This window comes from Canis aureus, chromosome 11 (assembly GCF_053574225.1).
Source record: "Canis aureus isolate CA01 chromosome 11, VMU_Caureus_v.1.0, whole genome shotgun sequence".
NCBI classification, from domain to species: Eukaryota; Metazoa; Chordata; class Mammalia; order Carnivora; family Canidae; genus Canis; species Canis aureus.
This window is the reverse complement of record NC_135621.1, coordinates 51,568,691-51,593,865: the sequence shown is the minus strand read 5'-3', so window position 1 is coordinate 51,593,865 and position 25,175 is coordinate 51,568,691. Positions and strand designations below refer to the sequence as shown.

The window sequence follows — 25,175 nt, the reverse complement described above, 5'->3', positions numbered from 1 at the left end:
ACACAACTTTTTGGGATTGGGGAGCCATCTAGGGTGGACAGAGTACAGGAGTAGTGGTGCAGGGGAACTGGTTTGTATTGAATTGGGAATTTATTTTTTAATTAATTAATTAATTAATTTTTGAATTGGGAATTTAATTGAGAATTTGCAGAGCTGTGCACTGTGCCCAGGTATTGTGTGAGTACTTGGTGCTCCTTCATGTGCGCTGTCTTATTTGGCCCCCAAAACAACCACACAAGATAAAATTTGTGGAGAACATCTATTAGGTTGTCTCTCCAGAACAGTACCATTTGCGTCTGCTAAATGTTCTCTCAAATTTATGCTCTGTGATCATGTTATTTAAATAGCAGCTGCCATCTTCTTACACATCCTGCCCTTGACCCCTGTTGATTAGCCTTGATTGGGTGCCTGATCCAGGATGGGACAGTCAGAGCCCTTCCTGAGAGGTTTGAATTTGGGGTTTAAAACAGGAGTCTCTGGGATCCCTGGGTGGCTCAGCAGTTTAGCACCTGCCTTCGGCCCAGGGTGCGATCCTGGAGTCTCGGGATCAAGTCCCACATTGGGCTCCCTGCATGGAGCCTGCTTCTCCCTCTGCCTGTGTCTCTGCCTCTTTCTCTCTTTGTGTCTCTCGTGAATAAATAAATAAAATCTGTTTTAAAAATAAAAAAAAATACAATAAAACAGGAGTCTCCCCTGCTTTGCTAACTCAACTAGAAGATGTGAGCCTGGAAGCGCTTTGTCATTCATGTTTCATGTTTCAATCGTTCACAAAATCACCAATCCAAGAAAATAAAGCTAAAATGCAGAGAGAAGGACTCCTGTGTGACTCAGTGGTTAGGCATCTGCCTTCAGCTCAGTGTGATCCCGGGGTCTTGGGATCGAGTCCCCCATCAGGGTCCCCGCAGGGAACGTGCTTCTCCCTCTGCCTGTGTCTCTGCCTCTCTGTGTGTGTCTCTCATGAATAAATAAAATCTTTTAAAAAATGCAGAGAGAAGCAAAAATGGAAGTACAAATCTTTCTTTACCACCACCCGCCAAAAAGGGCAGAGACAATACTGGCTATTTGGGAGTTCTTCTTTCTAGTCATCCCTGGGACTCTGCTGTACTATTCTTCAGTTGGTCACTTGACTTAATGAGCTCCTCTTCCTCTTTTGCCTAATGAGTATGGAGTCATTTTCTGTCATTTTCTGTAACCAAAGGACTCTTACTATAGTTGAGATGGGTGATGTGCAGAGAAATGAAGAAATTTGCCCAAAGTCACACAGCTGGTAAGTGGCAAGGATAGATTTCAAAATGATCTGTCTTCAAAGCTCAGCTATTTCCCACGTTCCACATAAGGGAAGCATCAAAAGTTTTTCAGTGGGAAAATGACAAGTTTAGAGCTCCCTTTTGAGAAGATCACTCTGGCGGTGGTATAGAAAATGAATTTGGAGGGCATGAGAGCAAAGACAGAGAGCATGAGGAGAGAGGTCATGAAGGTCTGAACCAAGCATTGCTATGATAATAAAGAGGAGGCCGTGGGGATCGGGGATATGTAGACCACAGAATCCGCTGGGCTTGGTGACCCAGCATGCAGAAGAGGAAGGTAACTCTGAGGCTTCTATGTTATGTTTACATTCACCTTCTCCCTCTCTTTTGCTTTTTAATTTCCTGTTCTTATTTTCTCTACTGCTTCTTTGGACTTCTTGCTCACTTTTAACAACTTTCCCATCTCCTACTCCTAACCATGCAACCAGCTGCCTAAGCCAAGTTGAGTGTAGAATTCCAAAAGACAGTAAAGCTCTAAAATATATTCATTTTGTAGTCATTTTGTTTGTAGCCCCTCACATCTACCCCAGAAATGAAAAAATGGATTCCAAGAGATCATTTGGTATAGTGGCTAGGATTCTGTGGGTTGTAAGAAACAGGAAAGTCAACCCATTTGGCCTCACCAGCAGAGGAAGTATATGGACTTCTAGAGAAGTCAAAACATCCAGAAGTCGCTCGAGCTTCAGGCATGGCCTGATCAAAACTCTTGGTTCCATTTTTTCTACACTTCTCTCAGTTTTTCTTTTCTCTTTGGGTCAACTTCCTACTTAAGTTGCCTTCTTTCCCAAAAGGCAAATTGTTGTGTCATCCAGGCATTACACCATACTGCCTAGGAAGAGAGAGAGTTTCTCTTGACTCACTCATTGCACAAATGTCTTGGATTTCCTCTGATCAGATCAGCTTAGTTCATCCCTGAACCAGTCATGGTGGCTAGCATGATGTTGATGGCTATTGCCTTATATCTGGGCTACTGCTCATCCCTAAAACCATTGCTGTGACAAGGGGGACTACACTGATCAAGCCCATCAGGGACAACCAAAGGCCAGAGTTTTGCTCCCACTCAGATTCTGTGATTCCCACACAATAAGTGGCAAGTATGGGGGGGGGGGATGTGAACTGGAGAGGCAATGGGCAATTCCATTCCATCTGGATTATCATACACCTGAGTACCTAGGCGTCCCCAAGATACACTAGAAATAAAGACCTTTAGGAGAAACAAAATTCAAGGGAAGAGGGAAGTGAGAAGGATCCAAGTCAATTGTTCCAGATTTTGGTGAGTTGGTTTGTCAACATATAAATCTGTGCTCAGTCTGAATCCCTAATTCTTGACCGCTAGTAGTTACTCTTCTACTCTCTGAACCTCTTTCTTAGAATTATTGGTAAGGAGGTAGAATGGTTATCATCCTTTTACCTGGGCCATTCTTGTCTTCTATTCTGCTTCTTTCCTCCACACATGCCCAATATTTTCAGACTGGAGCTTTTTCTCTCCCAAGGGCTCACCTGCTTCCCAGACTCCACCTGGCCCAACTTCACAGCATCATGTCATATGCTCTACCAATTCCTCTTTTCCTTCCTGCCACCAAAGCCTCCTATCAGCATCCTTTTTTCTTAAGACTTAGATATAACGTACCTCACACAGTTATTATTTTCTTTAGCTAAGGTGTTAGTAATGGCTTGGACATTGCAGCATTTGTTAAAGGTCAGTGGTCCTTAATGATCAGAACAATAAATAAATTCAATAAGACTGATTCACTTGGTTTTCATTTCTCGTCAAACTCCTAGAATACATCTAGATTCCTTTTTCCCAGTTCCTTACACACCGAGAACTCAAAAGTATGCCTTAGTCTCTGAGAATTTTGGTTCAAGAACCATTAATAATATTTTGCCATCTGTATTCCTGTCTTCTCCTGTAACCTGAGGTCAGAAGACCAGTCATTATAACTGATGGTGTTGCTACCAATTGCTGAACTATAGAATAGGACACTTCCCTAGAGGCTGTTGGTAAGGAATACTCATATGATCTGGGAGTGACCCTCTATCAGAAGCTCCAAAGGGGACTGGATCATAGATTCCTCTTCCAGAAATGAAACCACTGATTTTATTCCGTGCTTCAGTACTAAGGGTGCCAGAAAGCCATCAAAGACTCACTAATGGTAGTTCCTCCATGGTGGATGTTTGGGCTACTTAGCATCACAACAACATTTTGAATTGGAGGAATCCTCCACTTCATGAGTCTTGGTGGGAAGAAAAGATCATCCCTTATAGAGGCTGAAAATGACAGACTCTTGCTTTCCTTGTCAGACTCCAGAGCTAGTGCAACTAGAGTTAAATACAGGGCACACTGTGCACAGGGGTTATAGCTTAGCAGTGGGTACACAATTTAGTTCCTGACAGAGGAAGCGGCACCTAAGGGTAGGCAGTAGTGGTGGTGGTTGTGGTATATTTAAGTTCCTGGTACAGAGTGACAGCTGTGCACACTCTTTTATAAAGGCTGTGGCCTCATGACCAGTCACTTCCTAAAGTCCCCACCTATTAGCACCATCACATTAGGCATTAGGGGGGACATCCTCAGCCTCTAAAACCTTCTGAATGTAAGCAAGCCAAAAATTGCACAAAATATATGAAATCACTGTTTTCAGATATTGGACAGCACATAGCATAGGATTGTGGTTCCTGAAAGAAAGAAAGAAATGGGACAAGCTCAGCGGTCACCCTAAATTTCTGGGGGAAGTGCCTTGTGAATTACAGCACAATGAAGGGGAATCTAAAGGCCATAGTAGTCTTGCTGAATTGAGGAGATGGCCAGAAGATTTTTCAAGGCAGAGTATCAGAAAAGAGGGACTATAACAGCAACAAAATCTCCAGAACTATCTTCTTGGGAGTGTTGCTGATACTACACTGCGCATACGTGCAGTGAAACCCCTCATCGCTAGCTTAGGAACTTCCAGGCAGCATGGGCTAGTTCCCCAAACTCACACAGGGCTGAAACATGTTCGACTTTCAACCAGCCAATGTGGAGAGACCTTGTTGAATGCCCAGAAAATTCAGTAGAAACTCCAGAAAAGTTACACATGAGTAGAAGGGCTAAATTAGCCCTCGAGTTAAAAGGGCTAGAGGTCCCCTCAACAAAGTTTATGAACAAGCCCCATAAAAACTAAGTTCACCCAGTATGACCATGATTGCTAGATGAAACAAATTTCATGATTTTTTTTAAAGGACAACAACAAAATACAGACATTCAGCAACACAAAGTTCAGAATGTCAAGAATAACCAGACGTGCAGAAGAGTAGGGAAATGTAATCAGGAGAAGAATCAGTCAATGGAAACAAACACAGAAATGACAAAGATAATGAAATTAGCAGACGAGGACTTAAAAAGGCATCATAAATATATACAAGGATTTAAAGGAAAATGTGAACATGAGGGGGGGGGGTGTAAGGAAACGGACGAGAGAGACAGAGAAAGAGAGAGACAGAGAGAACCAAACTGAACTTTTAGAGTTGAAGATTACAATAACTGAAATGAAAATTTCACTGGCTGGGCTTAACAGCAGATGGGACATGGTAGAGGAAAGTACCTGTTGCATTGAAGACATGGCACTAGAACCTCTGCAGACAGAAACACAGAGACCAAAAGACTGGGGAAATAAAACAGAAAATGCAACACAGCAGCTGTGTCCTGAACCGTGAGCTCCCAGTGAAGAGAGGGAATTTCCAGTAGATCCCAAGGGGCAGGGCCCAACTGGTTGTAAATGTCCTAAAATAATGCATGTTGGTTGGTAAATGCCCCCCAGAGCCCTGAATGCCCTCACCTTGCCCCATCACTCTAGGCCTTTACCTGGCCGCCTCTGACCTCCTGATTCAACATCTGAAGAGTTCATGTGGGGCAGAGCAGAGGTCTTTCAAGACCCTGTTCCAACTGAGGCAGGATCACTCTGGTTGGTTAGTCTGAGTAGAATAAACTCAAACAGAGGACCCTGGGCACACTTTAAATCACCTTGATTTTAAAATTTCTTATTGAGCTTTGTGTTCCAGAAACGTGGACAGGACACAAGAAGGTGTCCCTCTGGGGTGGGCCCCTGCAGGCCCTCCCCCCTACTTCACATGCCTTTCTCTTTTGTTTGAAAGAGGATTGCAAATCCTGTGCTTGTGACAATCTTTGGGGGAGACAATATCGTATCACCCATCATTCATCTATGGGTCCAACAAATAATTATTGTTAATCTACTGCTGCGTACTGGACTCTGTGGGGAGGGTTAAGATGAGTCCAGTGGGGGGCACTCAGAACTAGTACTTTCTCCAACAGAGTCCAAGTGTCTGTGCCTGGTGAGGGAGGGACAGAGTTGGAAGGATAGTTCCCTGCCTTGCAAATCACACCCCTGGGGCAGGGGTTGAGCTAAGTCTCACAGCAGAGCTGAGGCTGGTCAGGACCTGTAACAGTGAGAGTTAAATCAATATTAAAGCAGCACCTGCCATCTGAATGTGTCCCCTGAGCAGAGGACTGGTAGCAAACGTTGTTCCCATATGTTTCTTGGCAAGCAGAGCACCTGCACTCTCTCGAGACTGTCCCTGACCATGGCTCACAGGCCAGAGGCTTGGCCACCCGGCTTCCTACAAGTGCTTGTGGACCCGGGCTTCTTGCTGACCTCATACTCCCCCTCAGGCCCTGGGGAGGCTTTCTGGGGCTAAGACTACTCTCCTGTGCCTACCTCCCCACAGGCAGCTCAAGGAGTGTGGTTCTAGGAGGGAAGGATGACAGGCACCCTTCAGTCAGGGATGGATTGGAAGGGCTTCTCTTTGGGGGAGAAACTATCACTGAAAACCTTTTAGCTATGCACCTTTGAAGCAGATGGCTCTTGGGGAGAAGCTGACTGCTTTGAAGAAACCTTCCAGCAGGTGCTTAAAAAGGAGAAATTAAGTTGTGAATTCGTAACGTAAATTATTTGGGGTGGAATGCTTCTTATCCTGCCCTGTTCTCTCGTTCATATTACTTGCCTGGCTCCTGTTGGCATTCGCTTTCTCCGGCCCCAACCAGAGCCTGCCTTGCCACTGGGATGGCGTTCCTGGAATAAGACCGTATGTGGCCCATCACTCCTCAGCCACTGAAGCAGAGATAAAGCTTTATGGCCACTTCTGATTTTCTCTCTGGGTGTCTGCTTTTATTTTCTGATGAAATGAACTCTGGCTATTGCTTTCTCCCCCCAACCCCCTGCCCCCAGCTTGCTTCAGAGGGAGCACCATGCATAATGCCCACTTTCCCGCATCTTTACCCTGAGCGGAGCAGCTCAGCCCCATGCTTGGAGCTGCAGCAGGTGCCACCAGGGCCAGCCCCTGAGTCGTCAAAGCTGCTGGCTCTTCTTCCTCGGCTCCTTCCATCCCAAACCTCCGCCCCTGTGTTCTTGTCTGAGCGCTCATCCATGTGGTCTCGCCCCGGCGTTTGGCTTCCAGCCAGGCTAGCCTTCCTAAACCCAGGCTGGGCCAAGTTACAGCCCTGCTCAGAAGCCTGTGATGAGTCTCCTTTACCCCATGCTCCAGCGCTCGGCAATGGACATTTCAAACTTCCCCCAGCTGATCTTCCACCTTCTTTCTGGACACTGCTCACTCCCACTGCCACCGTGCACCTGTCTGCTGCTGCCAGAACCACTCCTCTGCACATCCCCACCATCGTGCCTTCGCGCACAGCCTTCTCCCACTCTGGACTATCTCATTCTTTCTGGTATCGAAATGGTCCACCCTTCGTGCCTGTCTTGTCCCCTCCCTCCTGGATGAGCCCTTGCCTGGTGGACTGCTCCTTCAGCTGAAGCCTGCAGCCCGTGTCCTTTCCTGGCTGCCATCCCAGTCCATTTGGGGGGCCAGGTACCTCTCTACATTTCTGAGCCAAGATCCTCTCTGGAAACTTCAAGGTGTTGCTTTGAATAGGATGTCCATGCAGCCTTGAGCAATTCTTATCTAGTTGGATAAAATCTCCGTAACGAATATTACCAACTCGCTATGCTCTCCGGGGGACCTGCCTCCAAAATGAGGTATCTGTGGTCACTGATGGCATGTCTCAAACCTCCCACTGCCCAGTGTACCTGTCTCAAGAGTGGCATGTTAGAGAAGAGCACACGATGAGCTTGGAAGGGGAGCTTAGGGATCACAGCCCCTCATTCACTTAACTTTCTTGCAACTGCTGATTCCTAACACACCAGACTGTAATGTGGGGACCTGCTTACCTGTTCCTTTTCCCCTTTAGAGCGTGGGCTTGGGAGACAGGGTTGGCACAATATGGCCTCAACATATATTTGTTGAAAGGAAAAAAAGAGAATGCCCCCTTCCCACCTACTTAGTATTTGAAATTTCCCCAAAGCAGTAATTATTCTTCTAAATTTCCTCACCTGCTTCCTGGGCTCTGCAAGTTACCCTGTGCTCCAAGCTCTGGAAAGCTCCTTTCCTCCCTCACTCTGTCATTTCTAAGTGTCTGGAGGCCCAAGTTTTGGCGCTTCCTCTCTTTTGGCTACAGTCGGGAGCCCACACCCAGATACGTCTTCCCTCAGACTTGCTTATAAACTCCAGCTGGAATGAAGAACAGTTGCTCCAGGGTCTGGGCAAGGCTCCAGACTAACAGACATATTTTGCCCACCAAGCGCTCCTGCCTCCCCCTCCTCTGTGTCACTGTGCTGGGGATGCTGCAGTTCTCGGGGTACACACAGGCCACACAGGCGAGGGCTGGAGAAGAGAGATTTCCAAGCGCACACTTCCTCTGAGAACCCCTTCCGTGCCCACGGATGCGAAGTCATCAGTTCTGGAAATGTCTCCTTCCCCAAGGTCACAAGGAGGGCTGTCTGGGGGTGTGAGCAAGGTTCTATTGCTTGACCTGGGTGATGGTTACAGGACATCTGCCACATAACAGTTCATTAAGCCATATATTTACATTTCACAATTTCACATACTTTTTTGAATGTGTGTTATATTTCACAATTTAAAAAAACCAAAGAAGGAAGTCCTCCCCACTCCAGCCTTGTGTTCCACTCCTGAGCCCTCAATCCAATCGATCCCTGTTTAACCAGTTCTTGTCTTCATCTAGCCCCTGCCAGAGAAGGCACTTCTTGTCCTCAAGGAATTTCCTGGAGAAAGAAATTAACTGGAGCAACCAAAGACACTGACTCCAGTCCTGAATTATATCTGGAAAATAGGCCATGCTGTCATTATCTTGAGGAGTCCAGAGGTCCAGGAGGTGGTGGGGCTCAAACTGGGCCTGAAGACACAGGTGGGATTTAGGTTACTCGGAGAAAGGCGGAGGAGGGCTTTTAAGCCAAGAGAAGGGTGCGATCGAAGGCTGTTAGGTGGGACTGAGACCGATGGAGAGACCCTGGTTGGTGCTGACAGGTTCACGAGAACAGGACTGGCTAGGAGAGCCCCGGATGCAGCCCCCAGCCCCAAGCATGGGCCAGGTGGACGCCACTGCAGAGTGAGCCTGCCTTGTTGGAGTGGAGGGCTCTGTGTCCTCAGCAAGAGCAGACATGTGTGGTTCACATTTCTTGGTTTGTTTTGTCCTTTAGCTCCAGCCACAGGCCCATGTGGGCTCATAATCCCCATCCCAGACAGATTGGAAGTTGTATCTGCCAGACACATTACACGGCACGCGCATTCCTGCAGAGACATTTGCTCAATCCCTGACTTTCAGCCCTGCCCTGCCCGGCAGCTGCTGTCAGGCCCAGCAAGGACAAGTTGTTTTGAGGTTGCAGGGCAGGGGGAGGCAGGAACTAGGGACAGCAGGTTCAGGGATAGTCCTGGGTGCCGGCCTGTGTGATGACTTCTATTGCCTCCCCACCCAAAGAGCCCTGGAATTCAGAACTCCACCACCATCACCAAGGTTATGGCTGGTCACCTGAGACCATGGGTAAGGGGGCCACAGAGTGTTGGGAGGTTCCCAAGCTCCAGGCGGGCCTACTAAGTCTAATACCAGGAGGCAAGACGTGCGTGTGCTTGCACTTACTTTGGGAGTGGAAATCAAATCAGTCCTAAGTACTCTATATATACATAGACACAAAGAGTGACCGTGATGAGCGTGAAGCCTAAAGCAGAGAAGAGCTAGTGATAACAGTAGTAGGAATGAGAACGACAACTAGGAGGCATGAAAAAGAGCCCCGCAGCTGGCGTCAGGCTAAACATCCGCTTCTTCCATCTGATGCTCACGATGATCCTACCACATGGATGCTCTTGTAATTTCTATTAGATGAAGAAACAGGAGCTTTGAGGTGTGAGCTGCTTCCCCAAAGTCACGGAAGTAGTAAATGCCAAACTAGGATCTAAATTCCAGGAGTCTGACCCCAGCACCCAAGCCGTGGAAGCCGGCGGTGCCCACGTAGGCCCCATCTAGTCTTGGGAAGGATGTCTCCCTCCCGGACCCGGACCTGACCCCAGCCCAGCGCCCCTGTGGTGGGTGTGGCACTCTTAAAGAGCATCTGGCAAATTTTGCTTCCTCTGATTTCTTATGAAACGACCTTTGGATTTGGCTTCCCGTGCGACCCACATACAGGGAAAGAAGGTCATGATCTGCCAACAGGACAGCTGTAGTTTTCATTAGTCAATTAACAGCCTGGCTGCCTGGGTTCACACACATATCTGTTTCCGGATGAAGCGAGCCCACCCCAGGGCTGGAGCCCGCCGTGTGCCAACTTCATTGAGATTCCGAGGATGCGAGCGTAGCCCCCAGCCTGTCCGTGTGCCAAGGAAATCCCTCTTGGCCTCCTTTTGGCAGGCTTGGCCAGTCTTCCCCAGTGACAGCCTGGCTTTTTGGATTCAAGTCTCAGGGTCTGGCTGTGAGGGTCTTCTGCAGAGAGAAGGAGGCAACAGTGCCAGGTTCCAGCGTGCCTTCCAAGTTCCACATTCCGTGCGCAGACTCCCGGCGCCAGAGCGAAGGCCGGCCCTTGGCAGGACACCGGGTAAGGGTTCTTCTGGTACACTTCTGCCTCTCCAACACAACCTGGGGCTTCCCAGATCTCCCATTCTCTCCCACTCTCTGATGTTGTGGCTCCCAAAGCTGGTAACCAAGCAGGGTTACCTAGGAAGACTTTAAAAAAAAACCACCCATTTAATTGTCTTATTTAGAAGCAGAGAATATTGTGTTCTGTTGACAAAAAGTGCAGTTTTTTAAAAAAAAAATTACATTCTAGAACAAGGGGACAGTTTGCCTAAGACTTCGCACCCAAAATCTTGGTCTTTATCACAAGTGCTGGGTTGTTTTACCTCCGAGCTTGGTGAGAAGTGCATCATTCTGGGACAGCATTGTCTTTTTTCTTTTCTTTTTTTTTCATTGTAGTAAAAAAACACAAAACACAAAATCTACCCTCCTAACAAATTTTTAAGTGTATCATGCGGTATTGTTAACTGTATCTGTGTGGTCACACAGCAAATCTCTAGAACTTTTTCATTTTGCATGACTGAAACTCTATATCCATTAAACAATAATTGCCCATGTTCCCCATCCCCAGTCCCTGACAACCACCATTCTACTTTCTGCTTCCAAGTTTGACTACTTTAGATACCTCACGTAAGCAGAATGATGCGGTATTTGTCCTTCTGTGATTGACTTCTTTCACTTGACATAACATCGTCAAGACTCATCCATGTTGCAATGGATTTTCTTTTTTTTTAAAGGTTGAATAATATTCTGTTCTATGTATATATCACGTTTCTTCATCCATTGATTGGAAGCACATTTAGATTGTTTCCATATCTTGGCTATTGTGAATAGTGAGTGCTGCCGTGCTGATTAGCATGGGAGTGCTAATATCTCCTCAAGATCCTGATTTTAATTCTTCTAGATAAATACCCAGAAGTGAGGTTGCTGGATCATACAGTAGTCCTATTTTTAATTGTTTGAGGAAACTCTGCTATTTTCCATAGCTGCTACTCCGTTTTGCATTTCAGCAGTAACACACAAATTCCAATCTCTCTCTATTCTTGGCACACTCGGGCTTTCTGTTTTTTGGTTTTTGTTTTGTTTTGTTTTGTTTTAAAATAGCCATCCTAACAGGTGTAAGGTAATATCTCATTTTGGCTTTTATTTGAAGTTTCCTGATGTTAGGGATGTTGAGCATTTTTTCACATACTTTCTGGATATGTTGTATGTCTTCTTTGGAGAAACATCTAGTCCTTTGCCCATTAAATTTTTTTTCTTTTTTCTTTGTTATTGAGTTGTAGGAGTTTCTTGTATATTTTAGATATTAACCCCTTATCAGATGTATGGTTTGTAAATATTTTCTCCCATTCTATAGGTTGCCTCATCAATGTATTGTTTCCTTTGTTGTGCAAATTTTGAATCTGATGTGGTCCTGTTTGTCTATTTTGCTTTTATTGCCTTTGCTTTGGTGTCATGCCAAGAAATCATTGCCAAGACCAGTATTATGAAGATTTTACCCTGCGTTTTCTTCTGGGAGTTTATGGGCTTGAGGTCTTATGTTTAAGTTTTTTAATCCATTTTGAGTTGATTTTTGTGTATGGTGTAAGATAAAGGTCCAATTTTATTCTTTTGCATTCAGCTATCCAGTTTCTCTAGCACCATTTGTTGAAAAGACTGTCCTTTCCCCATTGTGTAGTCTTGTCCCCTTTGTCAAAGATCATGTTATGATATATGTGTGGGTTTATTTCTACGCTCTCTATTCTGTTCCATTGGTCTATATTTCTGTCTTTATTTTATTTTTTTTAAGATTTTATTTATTTATGAGAGAGAGAGACACAGGCAGAGGGAGAAGCAGGCCCCATGCAGGGATCCTGATGTGGGACTCGATCCCGGGTCCCCAGGATCACGTCCTGGGTCAAAGGCAGGTGCTAAACCGCTGAGCCACCCAGGGATCCCCTATATTTCTGTCTTTATGCCAGTGCTGCACTGACTTAATTATCATAGGTTTGTAATATGTTTTGAAGTCAGGAGTGGGAGGCCTTTGGCTTTGTCCTTTTTCAAGAGTATTTTGGCTATTCAGGGCCCTTTGTGGTTCCGTATATGAATTTTAGAATTGTTTTTTCTATTTCTTCAAAAAATTCCATTGGACGTTGATAGAGAATTTGTAGATCGCTTTGGTTAGTATAGACATCTTGATATTAAGTCTTCTATTCTATGAACATAGTATGTCTTTCCATTTACTTGTATTTTATTTAGTTACTCTTGCAAGAATGTTTTGTAGTTTTTATTGTATAAGCATTTAGCATCCTTAAGTTTATTCCTAGTATTTTGTTCTTTTTGATGATATTATAAAATGGGATTCTTTTCTTTTCTTTTTTTAGTAGTACAAATAATAACAGCACTTATTATGTGCTTTGCATACATTATTTACTCAGTTTTCATTCTTCAAGTATAATTAACAGTGTTATATTAATTTCAGGTGTACAATATAGAATTCAACAATTCTATACATTTCTCAGTGCTCATTACTCTTAGTTCCTTTTATCAGTTTCACTCATCTTGGCACCAACCGCTCCTCTTGCAACAACCAATTTGTTCTCTGTATTTAAGAGTCTGGTTTTTTGACTCTTTTTCTTTTTAAATTCACCTGTTTTGTTTCTTAAATTCTACAAATGAGTGAAATCGCATGGTATTTGTCTTTCTCCAACTGACTTATTTCACTTAGCATTTTACCAAATAGGATTTTTTTCTTAATTTCCTTTTTGCATTACTCATTGTTAGTGTACAGAAACACAAGTGATTTTTGTATGTTGATTTTATATCCTGCAAACTTGCTGAATTTTCTAATTAGTTCCAACAGTTGCTTTTTTTTTTTTTTGTAGAAACATTAGGATTTTCTAGATATAAGATATGTGATCATTTTACCTCTTTTTTCCCCCTAATTTAGAAATCTTTTATTTCTTTCTCTTATCTAATTGCTATTGCTAAGACTTCCAATAATATGTTGGATAAAAGTGGCAAAAGTGCACATCCTTGTTTTGTTCCCTATTCTTAAAGGAAAGACTTAAATCTTTATTAAAGGAAAGACTTGTACCTTTCAGTTTTTCACTGTTGAGTATGATGTTAGCTGTGGGCTTTTCATATATGGCCTGTATTATATTGTGGTCATTTCCTTCTATTCCTAGTTTTTTAAACGTTTTTCTCATGAAAGGATGTTGAGTTTTGTTAAACGCTTTTCTGCAACTATTGAAATGATCATGTGATTTTTATCCTTCATTGCAGGGATAAATACTACTTGGTTATGGTGTATGATTCTATGTGCTGTTGAATTGGGTCTGCTAGTATTTGTTGAGGATTTTGTACCTATGTTCATTAGGAATATTAGCGTATGGTCATCTTTTCTTACAGTGTCTGACTTTGGTATCAGGATAATGCCTGCCTCATAAAATGACCTTGGAAATATTTCCCATTCCTTAATTTTTTAGAAGCATTTGAGAAGGATTAGCATTAAACTTTATATTTTTGGTATAATTCTCCAGTGAAACCATCTGGTCTTGGATTTTTGTTTGGGGGGGGGGTTGATTACTGATTTAATCTCCTCACTAGTTATAGATATGTTCAGATTTTCAGTTTCTTCATAACACAGTCTTGGTGGGTTGTATAATTCTAGGAATTTATTTCTTCTGGGTTTTTTAATTTGTCAGTATATAACTGTTGATAGTATAGTCTTTTATAATCGTTTTTTATTTTTGTGGCTGCAGTAGTACTCATTTGTCATTTCTGATTTTGAGTCTTCTCTCTCTCTCTCTCTCTCTCTTTTGTCTGCTAAAGGTTTGTCAATTTTATCTTTTCAAAAATCAATTTTTAGTTTTGTTGCCTTTTCCCCATTGTTTCATTTATTTCTGCTCTAATCTTTATATTTTTTATTTTTATTTTTTATTTCATTATTTCTTTCATAGCGAACGGGGAGGGGTAGAGAGAGAATCCCACAGACTCCATGCCCACTGTGGAGTCTGGCTCAGGGTTCATTCCCACAACCCTGAGATCACAAACCTAGGTGAAATCAAGCGTCAGACACTCAACCAACTGAGCCAACAATGCACCCCTCTAATCTTTACTATTTCCTTTATTTTGCTAATTCTGGGCTTAGTTTGTTCTTTTTTCCCCCCTTGATCCTTGAAGTGTAGAGTTAGATTGTTTGGGATCTTTAATCTTTTATTAACGTAGGCATTGGCTGCTATAAATTTCCTTCTTAGTACTGCTTCTGCTACATACCATAAGTTTCAATACGTTGTGTTTTAATTTTTCTTTGTCTCAAGATATTTTCTAATTTCTCTTTTGATATCTTCTTTGGCCCATTGGTTATTCGAGTGTGTTGTTTAATTTCCACATATTTGTGAATTTTCCAGTTTTCCTTCTGCTCTTGATTTCTAGTTTCATTCCATTGTGGTCAGAAAAGATACTTGGTATGATTTCAATCTTCTTAAATTTGTTAAGACTTGTATTATGACTTCATGTGACCTATGCTGGAAAATGTTCCATGTGTACTTGAGAAGAATGTGTGATCTACTGCTGTTGGTGGACTGTTTTGGATATGTCTATATGTCTGTTATGTCCATTTGGTCTATATTTTTGTTCAAACACCTCTGTTTCCTTGATCTCTGTCTGGATATTCTATCCATTACTGAAATGGGATATTAAAGTCTCCTAATATTATTGCATTGCTGTCTATTACTTCTTCAGTTCCTTTTTTAAAGTATTTTATGTATTTTTAAAGATTTTTATTTATTTGAGAGAGAGAGAGAATGCAGTCAGAGTGGCAGGCAGAGGAGAGGGAGCTGGATCCCAGGTTAGCAGATGCTTAACCGACTGAGCCACCCAGATGCCCTTACTCTCTTCAGTTCCCTTTGCTTCATATATTTGGGTGTTCTGATATTGGGTGCATATATATATTTATGATTGTTATATCTTCCTGGTGAATTGACCTTTTATTATTATATATCTTTTTTCCTTGTGACAGTTTTTGACTTAAAATCTATTTTGTATGACATAAGTATAGCCACTCCTACTCTCTTTTGGTTACCATTTGCACAGAATATCTTTTTCCATTTTTTCACTTTCAGCCTATGTGTGTGCTTAAATCTACAGTTAATATCTAAGCATATATTTGATTTTTTAAAATTATTCAGCCACTCCAGGGAGTTTAATCATTTACATTTAAAATGATTACTGATAAGGAAAACCATGCTATTGCCATTTTGTTAATTGTTTTCTGTATGTCTTATAGATTTTTTTGTCGCTCTTCCTCTCTTTCTGCTTTCCTTTTTTTTTTTGACTGGTTTTAGTGACACAGCCTGATTCCTTTCTCATTTTCATTTGTGAACCTGGACGTCCATCTCCTTCCTCAGACTTGGGGAGTGTTTGGCCATTATTTCTTCCACTAAGCTTTCTGTCCCTGGAACTCCCATATTAATATATATTGATTCATTTAATGATATCCCAGATGTCTCTTAGGCTTTCTTACCTTTTTTTTTTTTTTTTTTTATGTGTATCTCTGGCTGGATAATTTCAAATGACTTGTCTCTGAATTTGCTGGTTCATTCTTCTCCAAACCGTTTGTTGTTGAAAACTCCTGTAGTGAATTTTTCAATTCAGTTATATTCTTTAGCTCCAAAATTTGTTTGGTTCTTTTAAAATATTTTCTTTCCCTGTTGCTAGTCTTATTTTATTCATGTTTTATTATAATTATTCATAATTTTTCTGAGCTCATTAAGCATCTCAAGAAGGCTTTTTAAGACATGGATTTTCAGACCCTAATGGCAGAGATTCTAAATCAGTAGTCTATAGTGGGGTCTGGAAATCTGTATTTCTGAAAGTTTCCCTAGGTGACTCAGATGTATGCCTAGTTTTGGAAAACACTTCCAATGAACCCTCCTACTTCTCTCCGAGATGCCACCATACCAGGATTCTACCTCTGTATTATTATTTTTTTTAAAGATTTTATTTATTTATTCATGAGAGACACAGAAAGAGAGAGAGAGAGAGAGAGGCAAGGACACAGGCAGAGGGAGAAGCAGGCTCCATGCAGGGGGCCCGATGCAGGACTCGATCCTGGGTCTCCAGGATAACGCCTCGGGCCAAAGGCAGGCGCTAAACCAGCCAGCCACCCAGGGACCCCCTACCTTTGTATTATTTGAATGATCTTGAAACACTTCTGCCTTCAGACAGCCTTCCTGGATTTAATCCTGTCTGACCACGAGTGTCTTAGGGTTCTCCCCAGCTCTCTCCAACCCAAAATGGGCTTACGCTTCCCATTTCTGTATTAATTTGGCATTTCAGCCCTTCAATTTGCTATATGAGTCTTAGGCCATCACTGTAAAAAACTTTTGGACTAAGTCTACCCTATTTTTTTTTTTTTTATTTAATGATGAAAAAAAAAAGTGATGAGTGTAATAGAGGTAAAATTCAGGGAATCCGGGTTCACATCTGTTCTTTGTCTGTTCTTATAGGGTATAACCTCAGATAGGTAGCTTTTCCTTTCTGGGCTTCAGTTTCCTCATCTGTGAAATGAGCAGTGAACAGATGGTCTCCATGATCTTCCTTTCAGACTCTCACTCTCTCCTTTCCTCTCTTCTGCACTCCATAGCTGAGGAAGTGGCATTCTGAAGTCATTCCTGAAATTCTGCCCTAAATCAAAGGAGCCAGAGGGCCCGCGAATTCTCCCTCTACCTCCCTTTCCAGGAGCAACCATGGCCCTAAGTGATGGCGATGTACAGAAGCAGATTAAACACATGATGGCTTTCATTGAACAGGAAGCCAATGAAAAGGCAGAAGAAATAGATGCCAAGTCTGAGGAAGAGTTCAATATTGAGAAAGGACGCCTTGTGCAAACCCAACGACTAAAGATTATGGAGTATTATGAGAAGAAGGAGAAGCAAATAGAGCAGCAGAAGAAAATCCAGATGTCCACCATGAGGAATCAGGCAAGGCTGAAAGTCCTAAGAGCCCGAGATGACCTCATCTCAGAGTTGCTGAATGATGCAAAGCTGAGACTCAGCAGGATTGTGGCCGACCCAGAAGTCTACCAGGGGCTCCTGGATAAACTAGTGCTCCAGGGTCTGCTCCGGCTGCTGGAGCCCGTGGTAATTATACGCTGCAGGCCACAGGACCTCCTCCTGGTGGAGGCTGCAGTGCTAAAAGCCATCCCTGAGTACATGGCAGTCTCCCATAAATGTGTGGAAGTCCAAGTTGATCAAGAGGTGCACCTGTCTATGAATGCAGCTGGAGGTGTGGAGGTCTACAGTGGCAATCAGAGAATAAAGGTTTCCAATACCCTAGAAAGTCGACTGGATCTCTTAGCCCAACAAAAGATGCCTGAAATACGAAAGGCCTTGTTTGGAGCCAATGCCAACAGAAAGTTCTTTATATAAGCCTCTGTGAAGTGAAGCTCATGTTGAATTGCTAAGCCATTAAAAGCCTAAGTTATTAGGGCAAAGGAAACTAGTAATGTTTCCTCCTCTTTGTTGTTTTCACAGGAGTCTATTATCTTTCATGAAGTGCCCTCTGAATAGCTAAAAGCGTATTTTGGAATAAAACCTGAAAATGCTTATAAATCTAATTCTGGTTTATCCATACATACCACATCTTCTGGTCAATTCAATAGTATAGGTTGAAGGGAATAAAGACATCTGCTCTTTAGCTTATCCTTTGGTTGAGATGTGAATGATATTAAAGTTTTGTGGGTCTTCTGACTGCTCTAAAATTCTTTAATATTATCTGAAATATGTTTTCCTTCTTTTGCTTCAGCTTTCTGTACTTACACTATTTAATGAAGTTTAGAGATCTTTTTCATGTGACAGGGCCAACTTCATGGGCATATGACCAGCATAGTCCCACAGGGTTCCATGTGCAAAAGAGCTCAGCATTTGGGGTTTAATGCTCTGTAGCCAATAATTTGAAATTCTTAGTTTTATCTTTGAAAATGTGTTTTATAAGTGAAGACTGATGGGACTTTGGAGCATGTGCTAAGAGCATGGAGCCTTGGCTCATGCATGGTACCAACTACCATGGCCTACCCTCCTTCATGGGATGGGTTCTTGGCCACTCACTTTCCAGCTTGCTGCTGCCCTGAGACCCAGACTTTCCCTCCCTCACCCAGTCAGCATTGCTGCCTTCTGCCTTTGGTGAGGGCTGGATGTGCATGCAGAGAGGGTCAGGGATTTGTGCATGCTCAGCAGAGTCTTAGAGTTGGGCATAATGGCAGCCATCTAGGCCCCAGAATGGCAGTTTCATGGTACATTCAGCAAGTGACTTGCTGAGGGCGAGTCTCTTGCCCACCACGTACTGAGTGTGGAAGTTTAAAGACCATAGGATTCACCTGTCTGCTATGGATGGGGTCAGCCATGCTACTGGAATGAGAGCCATTTGGCTTGACTTCCCTGACCCCAGCCAAGGCATAGCACATAGATTTGGAGGCTGGTGGGAAGGAAAGACCCAGAAGTTGTCAAGCTTGCAGGGCCTGAGTCTCAGATTGGGAACTTCGGGATTTTATGAGGGTCTATACTTGTCCTAGAAAGTATCCCAGTCCATCAGACAGCTCAGTGCCTAGGGGGACTTAGATTTATCTCTCTGGTCAATTTGAGACATCTTCCAGGAGAAGCCAAGAAATGCAGAGTGTATAATTTTGGTGATTCTCCATACACTTATTGCACAATGTAAAGATAAATGATAAAATTCATGTTAATGATTTAAAGTTTTAGGCTTTATTTACTTAGGCATTAAATAGCCAATAAGTGCCATTACGAATCAAAAGAGAGACTGCAGAAGAAATGAAAAAGCTTTATATTTTAGGGCCTTTTATTGTACTTTCTGAACAAAGGATTCCCACGTTTTCTTTTTGCACTGAGCCTTGTAAATTATGTTGCTAGTTCTGCATATGTATGTTAATTTACAGATTAATCTATGCCCAAACGTGGTTTATGTATTAAAATAAAGGATTTTGAAGAAAAGAAACCCCAAGCCACTCTGCCAGGACAAAGTTTGGCTTACGTGGTCAGGAACAGAAATGTTGTAAAGCTAAAACACAAAGTGGAAGACCGATTATTAGAAATCAGGGTGTCTCACAAAGCCTGGGGATAGGAATCTCTTACAGTCTCAGGAGAGGGCTGGACCACCTGGGAATCAGAAAGCTATCTGAAATCCTCTACCTGGTGCTTCATTTTCTTTCTTTTAGGGGTGACTTTCTTTATTGCACAGCTCAAATGGTGGAGTATACATGCCTCAGAAAGCTTATAATTCTAAAGTTTACGTGTTGTAGTTCCAGAAACAAACTTCTACAATTCCACTTTCCTGAGGAGGAATACACTGGGCCCAGCTCAGGTCAGATGTCCACCTTCGCTCCAGCTGACATCTGGGGGCTGTTCTCAGAGAAAAGGGGGTCTTTGTCAGCTAGACGGTCTCTGCAAAGGGTGCTTCTGTGTGGTCTTTTTAAGAGTTTAGTCATTTGCTGAACATTTTCTGAATGCCAGCAATGAGCTAGGCCCTTTGCTGGCTGCTAGGCTGCAAAGAGTGTGTACGGTCTGGTCCTGTCCTTTAGTTATTGACACATAAATGGATGAAGATCATGGTAATGATACAACGTGGCAGTGCCAGCCCAGAGCCCTCTAAGCAGGACTGTGAATATAAGGTATGGGAAGAGAAGGTCCCAGAAGGCTTCTGGGGTGCTGGCAGTTGAGCCAAAGAAGGTACTTTGGGCAAAGAGGGGGGCGATATGCGAAGGCACTGAGGTATGAAAAAGCAAGTTGTGTTAGAGGAACTGCACATAGTTGAGTGTAGTTGAGTGTGATGGAGCGTGAGGGATGTGGGGGACGTGACCACAGATGAGGCTGGGAAGATTCTGAGGTGCAGTGGGCCTTGCTCAGGAGTTAGGCTAATTCTGCTGGGTGGGTGATGAGGGTTCATTGAAGGACTTTAAACAGGAGTGCAGCCATGAGAGCTGGACTTTTAAAAGATGATGCTGGTGTCACTGTGTGTGGAAAACATGTTGGCGGGACCAAGAGGCTGGAGGCAGGAGCCCGGTTGAAGGTTATTTACCAGCCCAGGTGAGAGATGATAAATACTCTATGTTCTTTTGTGAGATAGGTCAAATTCATTGATATACAGGCTGGAAGAGACTAGAATTAGTGACTTACGTCTTACCCTCCCCCCGCCCCCGCCCCAGCCCTGTCCCCCAGAAAATCCTTTCCCTCGTCCAGGCTTGAGGCTCTCTGTCAGTTTTGCATCATCTTACAGTTTTTTCTTATAAGAGTGTTCTTCCCCTCAGAGCCTTCTCCCGCTTCTCTCATTCAAGGCCAAGAAAGCATTCCCTTCCCAGCTGCCTGGGCCCTCAGCTGCCTCCCTCCCCGGGAACCCAGACCCCACTTCCTGCTGTAAGGCAGGAGCATCTGAATCCTCTTGGCCTGCCCCAGCTCTGGCCTTCTGAGCCGCCTTCAATTCATTATTGGGACCCCTGACATGAATTCATCTCCAAAACAACTGACAGGTAGGTTTTATGAAAGTTTTATGGGAAGTTGATGAGAGCTTTACAGAGTGCCTGTGGGCCCCAATTACCCTGAGTCCCATTCATTTGATTTTATTTAAGACTTGATGTATTCGTTTGAGAGAGCGAACATAAGTAGGGGTGGGGACAGAAGCAGACTCTGCGGAGTGGGGAACCCTGAGTGGGGCTCCTATCCCAGGGCAGGGCCCCGGGATCATGACCTGAGCTGAAGGCAGATGCTTAAGGGACTGAACCACTCAGGTGCCCCTCTCTAAGTCCCATTTAAAGATCTCTCTGTTTTTCCAAACTTTTCTCTCACCCAGAGTTGCTAGATACTTTCTCTTTCTCCTCAAACTTCTCAGCTTCTCAACCCTTGGGCTCCGGTCTCCACCATCATTATGTCCCCTCAGCAAAACAAAAGCTGGTGGCCAAGGAAGCCCTGGCTCCCCCAATCCCTGGCTGCAAGGACTATACAGTTCCTGGTGAGGACTTGCCATGCACCACCTTTATTTACTGTTAGCTGCTTTTTCTACTCAGCCCATCATTTTAGACATAGCTCTCTTGGAGCAGGGACGGTGTTTTGATTCTTCCTTCCTGCATTCCCTGCTGCCTTGTTATTTTAGTGCTGACCTTGGGTGCACGCCACACGTAGTAGGTTCTGAACCCAAGTCTCTGGTTGTTACATTCTTTTCCTGCCTGGCTCCGGTTTCTGGATGGAGGCCTCCGGAGTCTGTCCTCTTCAACCCATAGATAGTGCCATAGAATGAGGCAAGTGTGTGAGATGGGGGCCAAGGGAAGAATGCCAGGACTGTAACCAGGGGATGGTGCTTGATAGGAGGATCCTATACTGCTCCTAGGGGAGGGGGGTGGAGGGGTCGTGAGGTGGGGGGGAGCTGCGAGATGGGCAGAGACTGAGCTAAAGCAGGACTGTCCCCTGCCTCCAAAGGAAACTGTGGGTTTATCGCTTTTCTTTGCTTCCCTGGGGGGTGGGGGTGGGGAACAAATGGGAGGGGCTTTGCTTTGGACCTGGGTGCAAAGGCAGGGGCTGGAGAGGGCCTGGGTCCTCCTCAGGGGCCTCCACCATGGGAGAGGCAAAGCTCAGGCTTCAACACTAGCCCTGACCCGTAGGGTAGGCTGCTTGTCACCATTCTGACAGCTGCCCTCCTGCAGGGCTCTTTGATTAAGAAATGCTTGCACTGGGCACTTTCCATTAGTTGACTGATACAAATCAGGGCACCTGGCTGGCTTGCTCAATGGAGTAGACAACTCTTGATCTTCAGGTTGTGAGTTCCAGCCCCATGTTGGGTGCAGAGGTTACTTAAAAAAAATAAAATCTTAAAAAAAAACCCACCCCAAACCAATGTCCACACATTCTCTAGTAGCATTAACTGTCCCACCCTCAAGAAGGCGTGCACCTCCTGTAAGGGACTCGGTCCCTGCGAGCTGAAAGGAGCAAACTGTTACAACCGCAGGCAGGCACACCCCTTCCCTAGGGCCCTCCTCATTAACACTTCCTCCCGAGGTGCAAGGGAAGCTGTTTGCTGCTGCTGCTGCTGCAGAGGCTGTGCTTTGGGGCGAGGCTGCTTCTGCACCCTCTTTCCCTGCTGGCGGAGGGCCCGGGGAATCTGAGGGCCCACCAGAGCCAGGCTCTGCCCCTCCCTGAGACCTCAGCCCCAGGGACCCAGGAATCCCGGTGCCAGGGGTAACCCGGTAGAGGGAAAGTATATGTTTAATTCCAATCCTGAGTTGCCTGGAGAGGCAGAAATGGAGGGGACATTTGAGCCTGTGCTGGAGCCTCGGAGGAGGCAGGGAAAGCAGAGCAGCAGATGGAAGATACTGCAGGGCTTCCTCTCTGTTTCTAGGGTCCCAGGACCCCCGGAAGTGGGTCAGCAGATCTATTCTGGGCCAACCACAACTCCCCATGCCTCTGGGGAGCAAGTGCAGCCCTTCACTGAGCTCCCCCAGGAAATTGCACAAGGCTTTGCCTCCTTCCTCTGCCCTCCTCTGTGTCCTTCGCTGTACCCTCCCCGTCCATTACCTCAGCTCTGAAATCATGCCTGTTGACAGCAGGGGGAAAGGATGGAGTCTCTCTTCCCACCCTCTCCTCCTAACACTCGGTTCCAAAGCATGATAGACCCTCACTGTCAGAGCACCCCATGCTCCCGTATAGTCCCCCAGCTCACCCACTGGCCTTTCCTGCAGGACAGCATCCCTTTCACTGGGAACCAGGCTATTGCACTCCCCCCTCCAGATACAGCAAGAGGGGTCCCAGCTCACGGAGACCGTGGTAGCAGACCCTTGGTCCAGCTCACCCACCCCCACACACACCTGGGATGATGGAATTGAGCAAGATGTGCTGGCACTCAACTGGAATAGGGAGAACAACAGGGAATATTTGAAGATTCTCATCTTTCCTTATTTGGAATTTGAGTCCTGGGTTTCCTTGCAGTCACTTAAATTCAAATCAGCAGACCTCTTATTCATTCATCCATTCATTCCACAAATATTTACTGCATGGTTACCAAATGGCAAGCGCTCTGCCAAGCATTGCATCCCTCGTAGTTACTGCTCCGAGAGCTTTCACAAAGGAACATTCTAGAACATTCTAATGTGGATGGTGAAGCCACAAGTGGGAGGGGCCAGGGCTCGGGAGGGGATACCAAGCAAGCAGACAACTGGTGATTTCCAGGTGATCTAAGTGTGACGAAGAAGTCAAGGGTTTTGGACGGTGAGGCCTTCTGTGACCTGTTCGCATTGGGCTCTGGGACCTATAGCACAAGAAGGAGCCAGTCCTGCCTACAGCAGAGGGGAAGGTGAGCAGAAGGAAGGACATTCTGAGCAGAGGGAGCCACAGATATAAAGCACCAGGCAGAAAAAGCTCTGCTGACTTGAGTAGAGAGAAGGCCAGTGGGGCTTCACTAAATGAGTGCAGGGGAGAGAGAAAGGTCAGTGTGAGATCATATTGGGTCTTGTGGGTGGCATTTAAGGAATTTGGATTTATTCTAAGTACAATGGGAGTTCATTTAGGGCTTGCAAGCATGGAAGGCTCATGACTTTGCTTTTTGTTTTTTTTCAAACAAAAAGTTTATTTAAACATCAAGACACTTGACTTGAAAGGATACTAAGATCTATTTCTTTTAGAACAATTTTCTTAAAGATTTTTATTTATTTATTCATGAGAGACACAAAGAGAGTGGCAGAGACATAGGCAGAGGGAGAAGCAGAACTCGATCCAGGACCTTGGGATCTCGACCTGAGCCAGAGGCAGACGCTCAACCCCTGAGCCACCGAGGCATCCCTCTTTTAGAATAATTTATCCCTACTTAAAGACGGTGGCCCCACATGTAACAGCTACATGCAAAAAATTATAATTTATAAAATTTACAAAATTATAAAATTGTCCTTGGTTGTACAATGATAAATGAAAAACATTAAAATTCTTCAGTCGAAGAAAGTCTGTAAGAATTTACATGTTGTTCTATCTTTGTTAAACGATGAGAACAAATGAACTTACTGGGGTATAAAGGTAAGAGCCACAGGAGCAGGCCACTAAAGGAAAAAGGGGCTATTTTCATACAATCATTATTTTTCCCCATCTCACCTCCATTTGCTGTCAACTGAAACATACCATTGGCTGTTTTGTTTAAAAAGATGCAATACACCTGTGTACATACACACCTGATGTACAATAAAGGAATGGGGAGGGGAAATGGAAGAAGAGTGGAAGCTGTGCCGTTGGAGTCAGGATGTGACGCACCCAGATTGCAGTTTTTGTTTATTTTTTTATTTTTAAAGATTTTATTTATTTATTCATGAGAGACACACACAGAGGCAGAGACATAGGCAGAGAGAAGCAGGCTCCACGCAGGGAGTCCGATGTGGGACTCGATCCTGGACCCCAGGCTCACTTCCTGGGCCCACTGGCAGCCCTTTAAATCAGAATCTGATCTGCCTCATTGACAAACCCTGTCATTCGCGACTGGCTTTCATTAGTGAGCTAAGTGCTGCAGGCCCCTTAACCTCACAGTGCTCCAAGGAACCTTCAGGCCTCTGCCTCCAAATGAAGGTGCTGGTGGTTCTCAGGCTTGATTCCTTCCTGGACCTTTGCCTCCTGGGGCTTTGCCTCCCCGGGCAGCGTGCAGTCTCTTCAGCTGCTGCTTCACAAGAGAGGTACTGGGGTGGCAGTGCAGGAGCCATACCTGCAGCACCCAGAACAGCAGAAGCGTGACAGGAGCTCATTTTACGGTGTAAAATGCCCCAGCTTCTCTGTCCAGCACTTGCCCCTCTCCTGCTTTGTTCCAAAGAAACTGCTTGGACCCCACAGAAGCAGGGAAGCAAATATCTGGTCATCGACCAGCTCAGACAGGTGGACAGGTCTCCTTCTAGGCAATGCTTTTTGTACTTTTCCCTAAAAGGCTCCCTGTGGCATTCGGGGCTACATCCC

The 25,175-nt window shown here is 44.6% G+C and overlaps 1 protein-coding gene and 1 long non-coding RNA gene across 2 annotated transcripts; both read left to right on the top strand.

The window, feature by feature from the left end:
• Positions 1-9,211: 9,211 nt before the first annotated feature.
• On the top strand, positions 9,212-17,807 carry ATP6V1E2 (ATPase H+ transporting V1 subunit E2). The gene is made up of 2 exons (XM_077915280.1): positions 9,212-10,234; positions 16,841-17,807. Exon 2 carries the CDS (start codon positions 16,944-16,946, stop codon positions 17,622-17,624), a length of 681 nt encoding a protein of 226 aa, XP_077771406.1. The 5' UTR covers positions 9,212-10,234; positions 16,841-16,943; the 3' UTR covers positions 17,625-17,807.
• A 5,545-nt stretch (positions 17,808-23,352) lies between these two features.
• LOC144323069 (uncharacterized) lies at positions 23,353-24,200 on the top strand. Its single transcript, XR_013388614.1, has 2 exons — positions 23,353-23,544; positions 23,912-24,200. It is a non-coding gene; the product is annotated as an uncharacterized LOC144323069 (long non-coding RNA).
• The last annotated feature ends 975 nt before the right edge of the window (positions 24,201-25,175 follow it).

Excerpts from the sequence above, each read along its gene's own strand:
- ATP6V1E2 (XM_077915280.1), top strand. The coding sequence starts at position 16,944 with ATGGCCCTAAGTGATGGCGATGTACAGAAGCAGATTAAACACATGATG.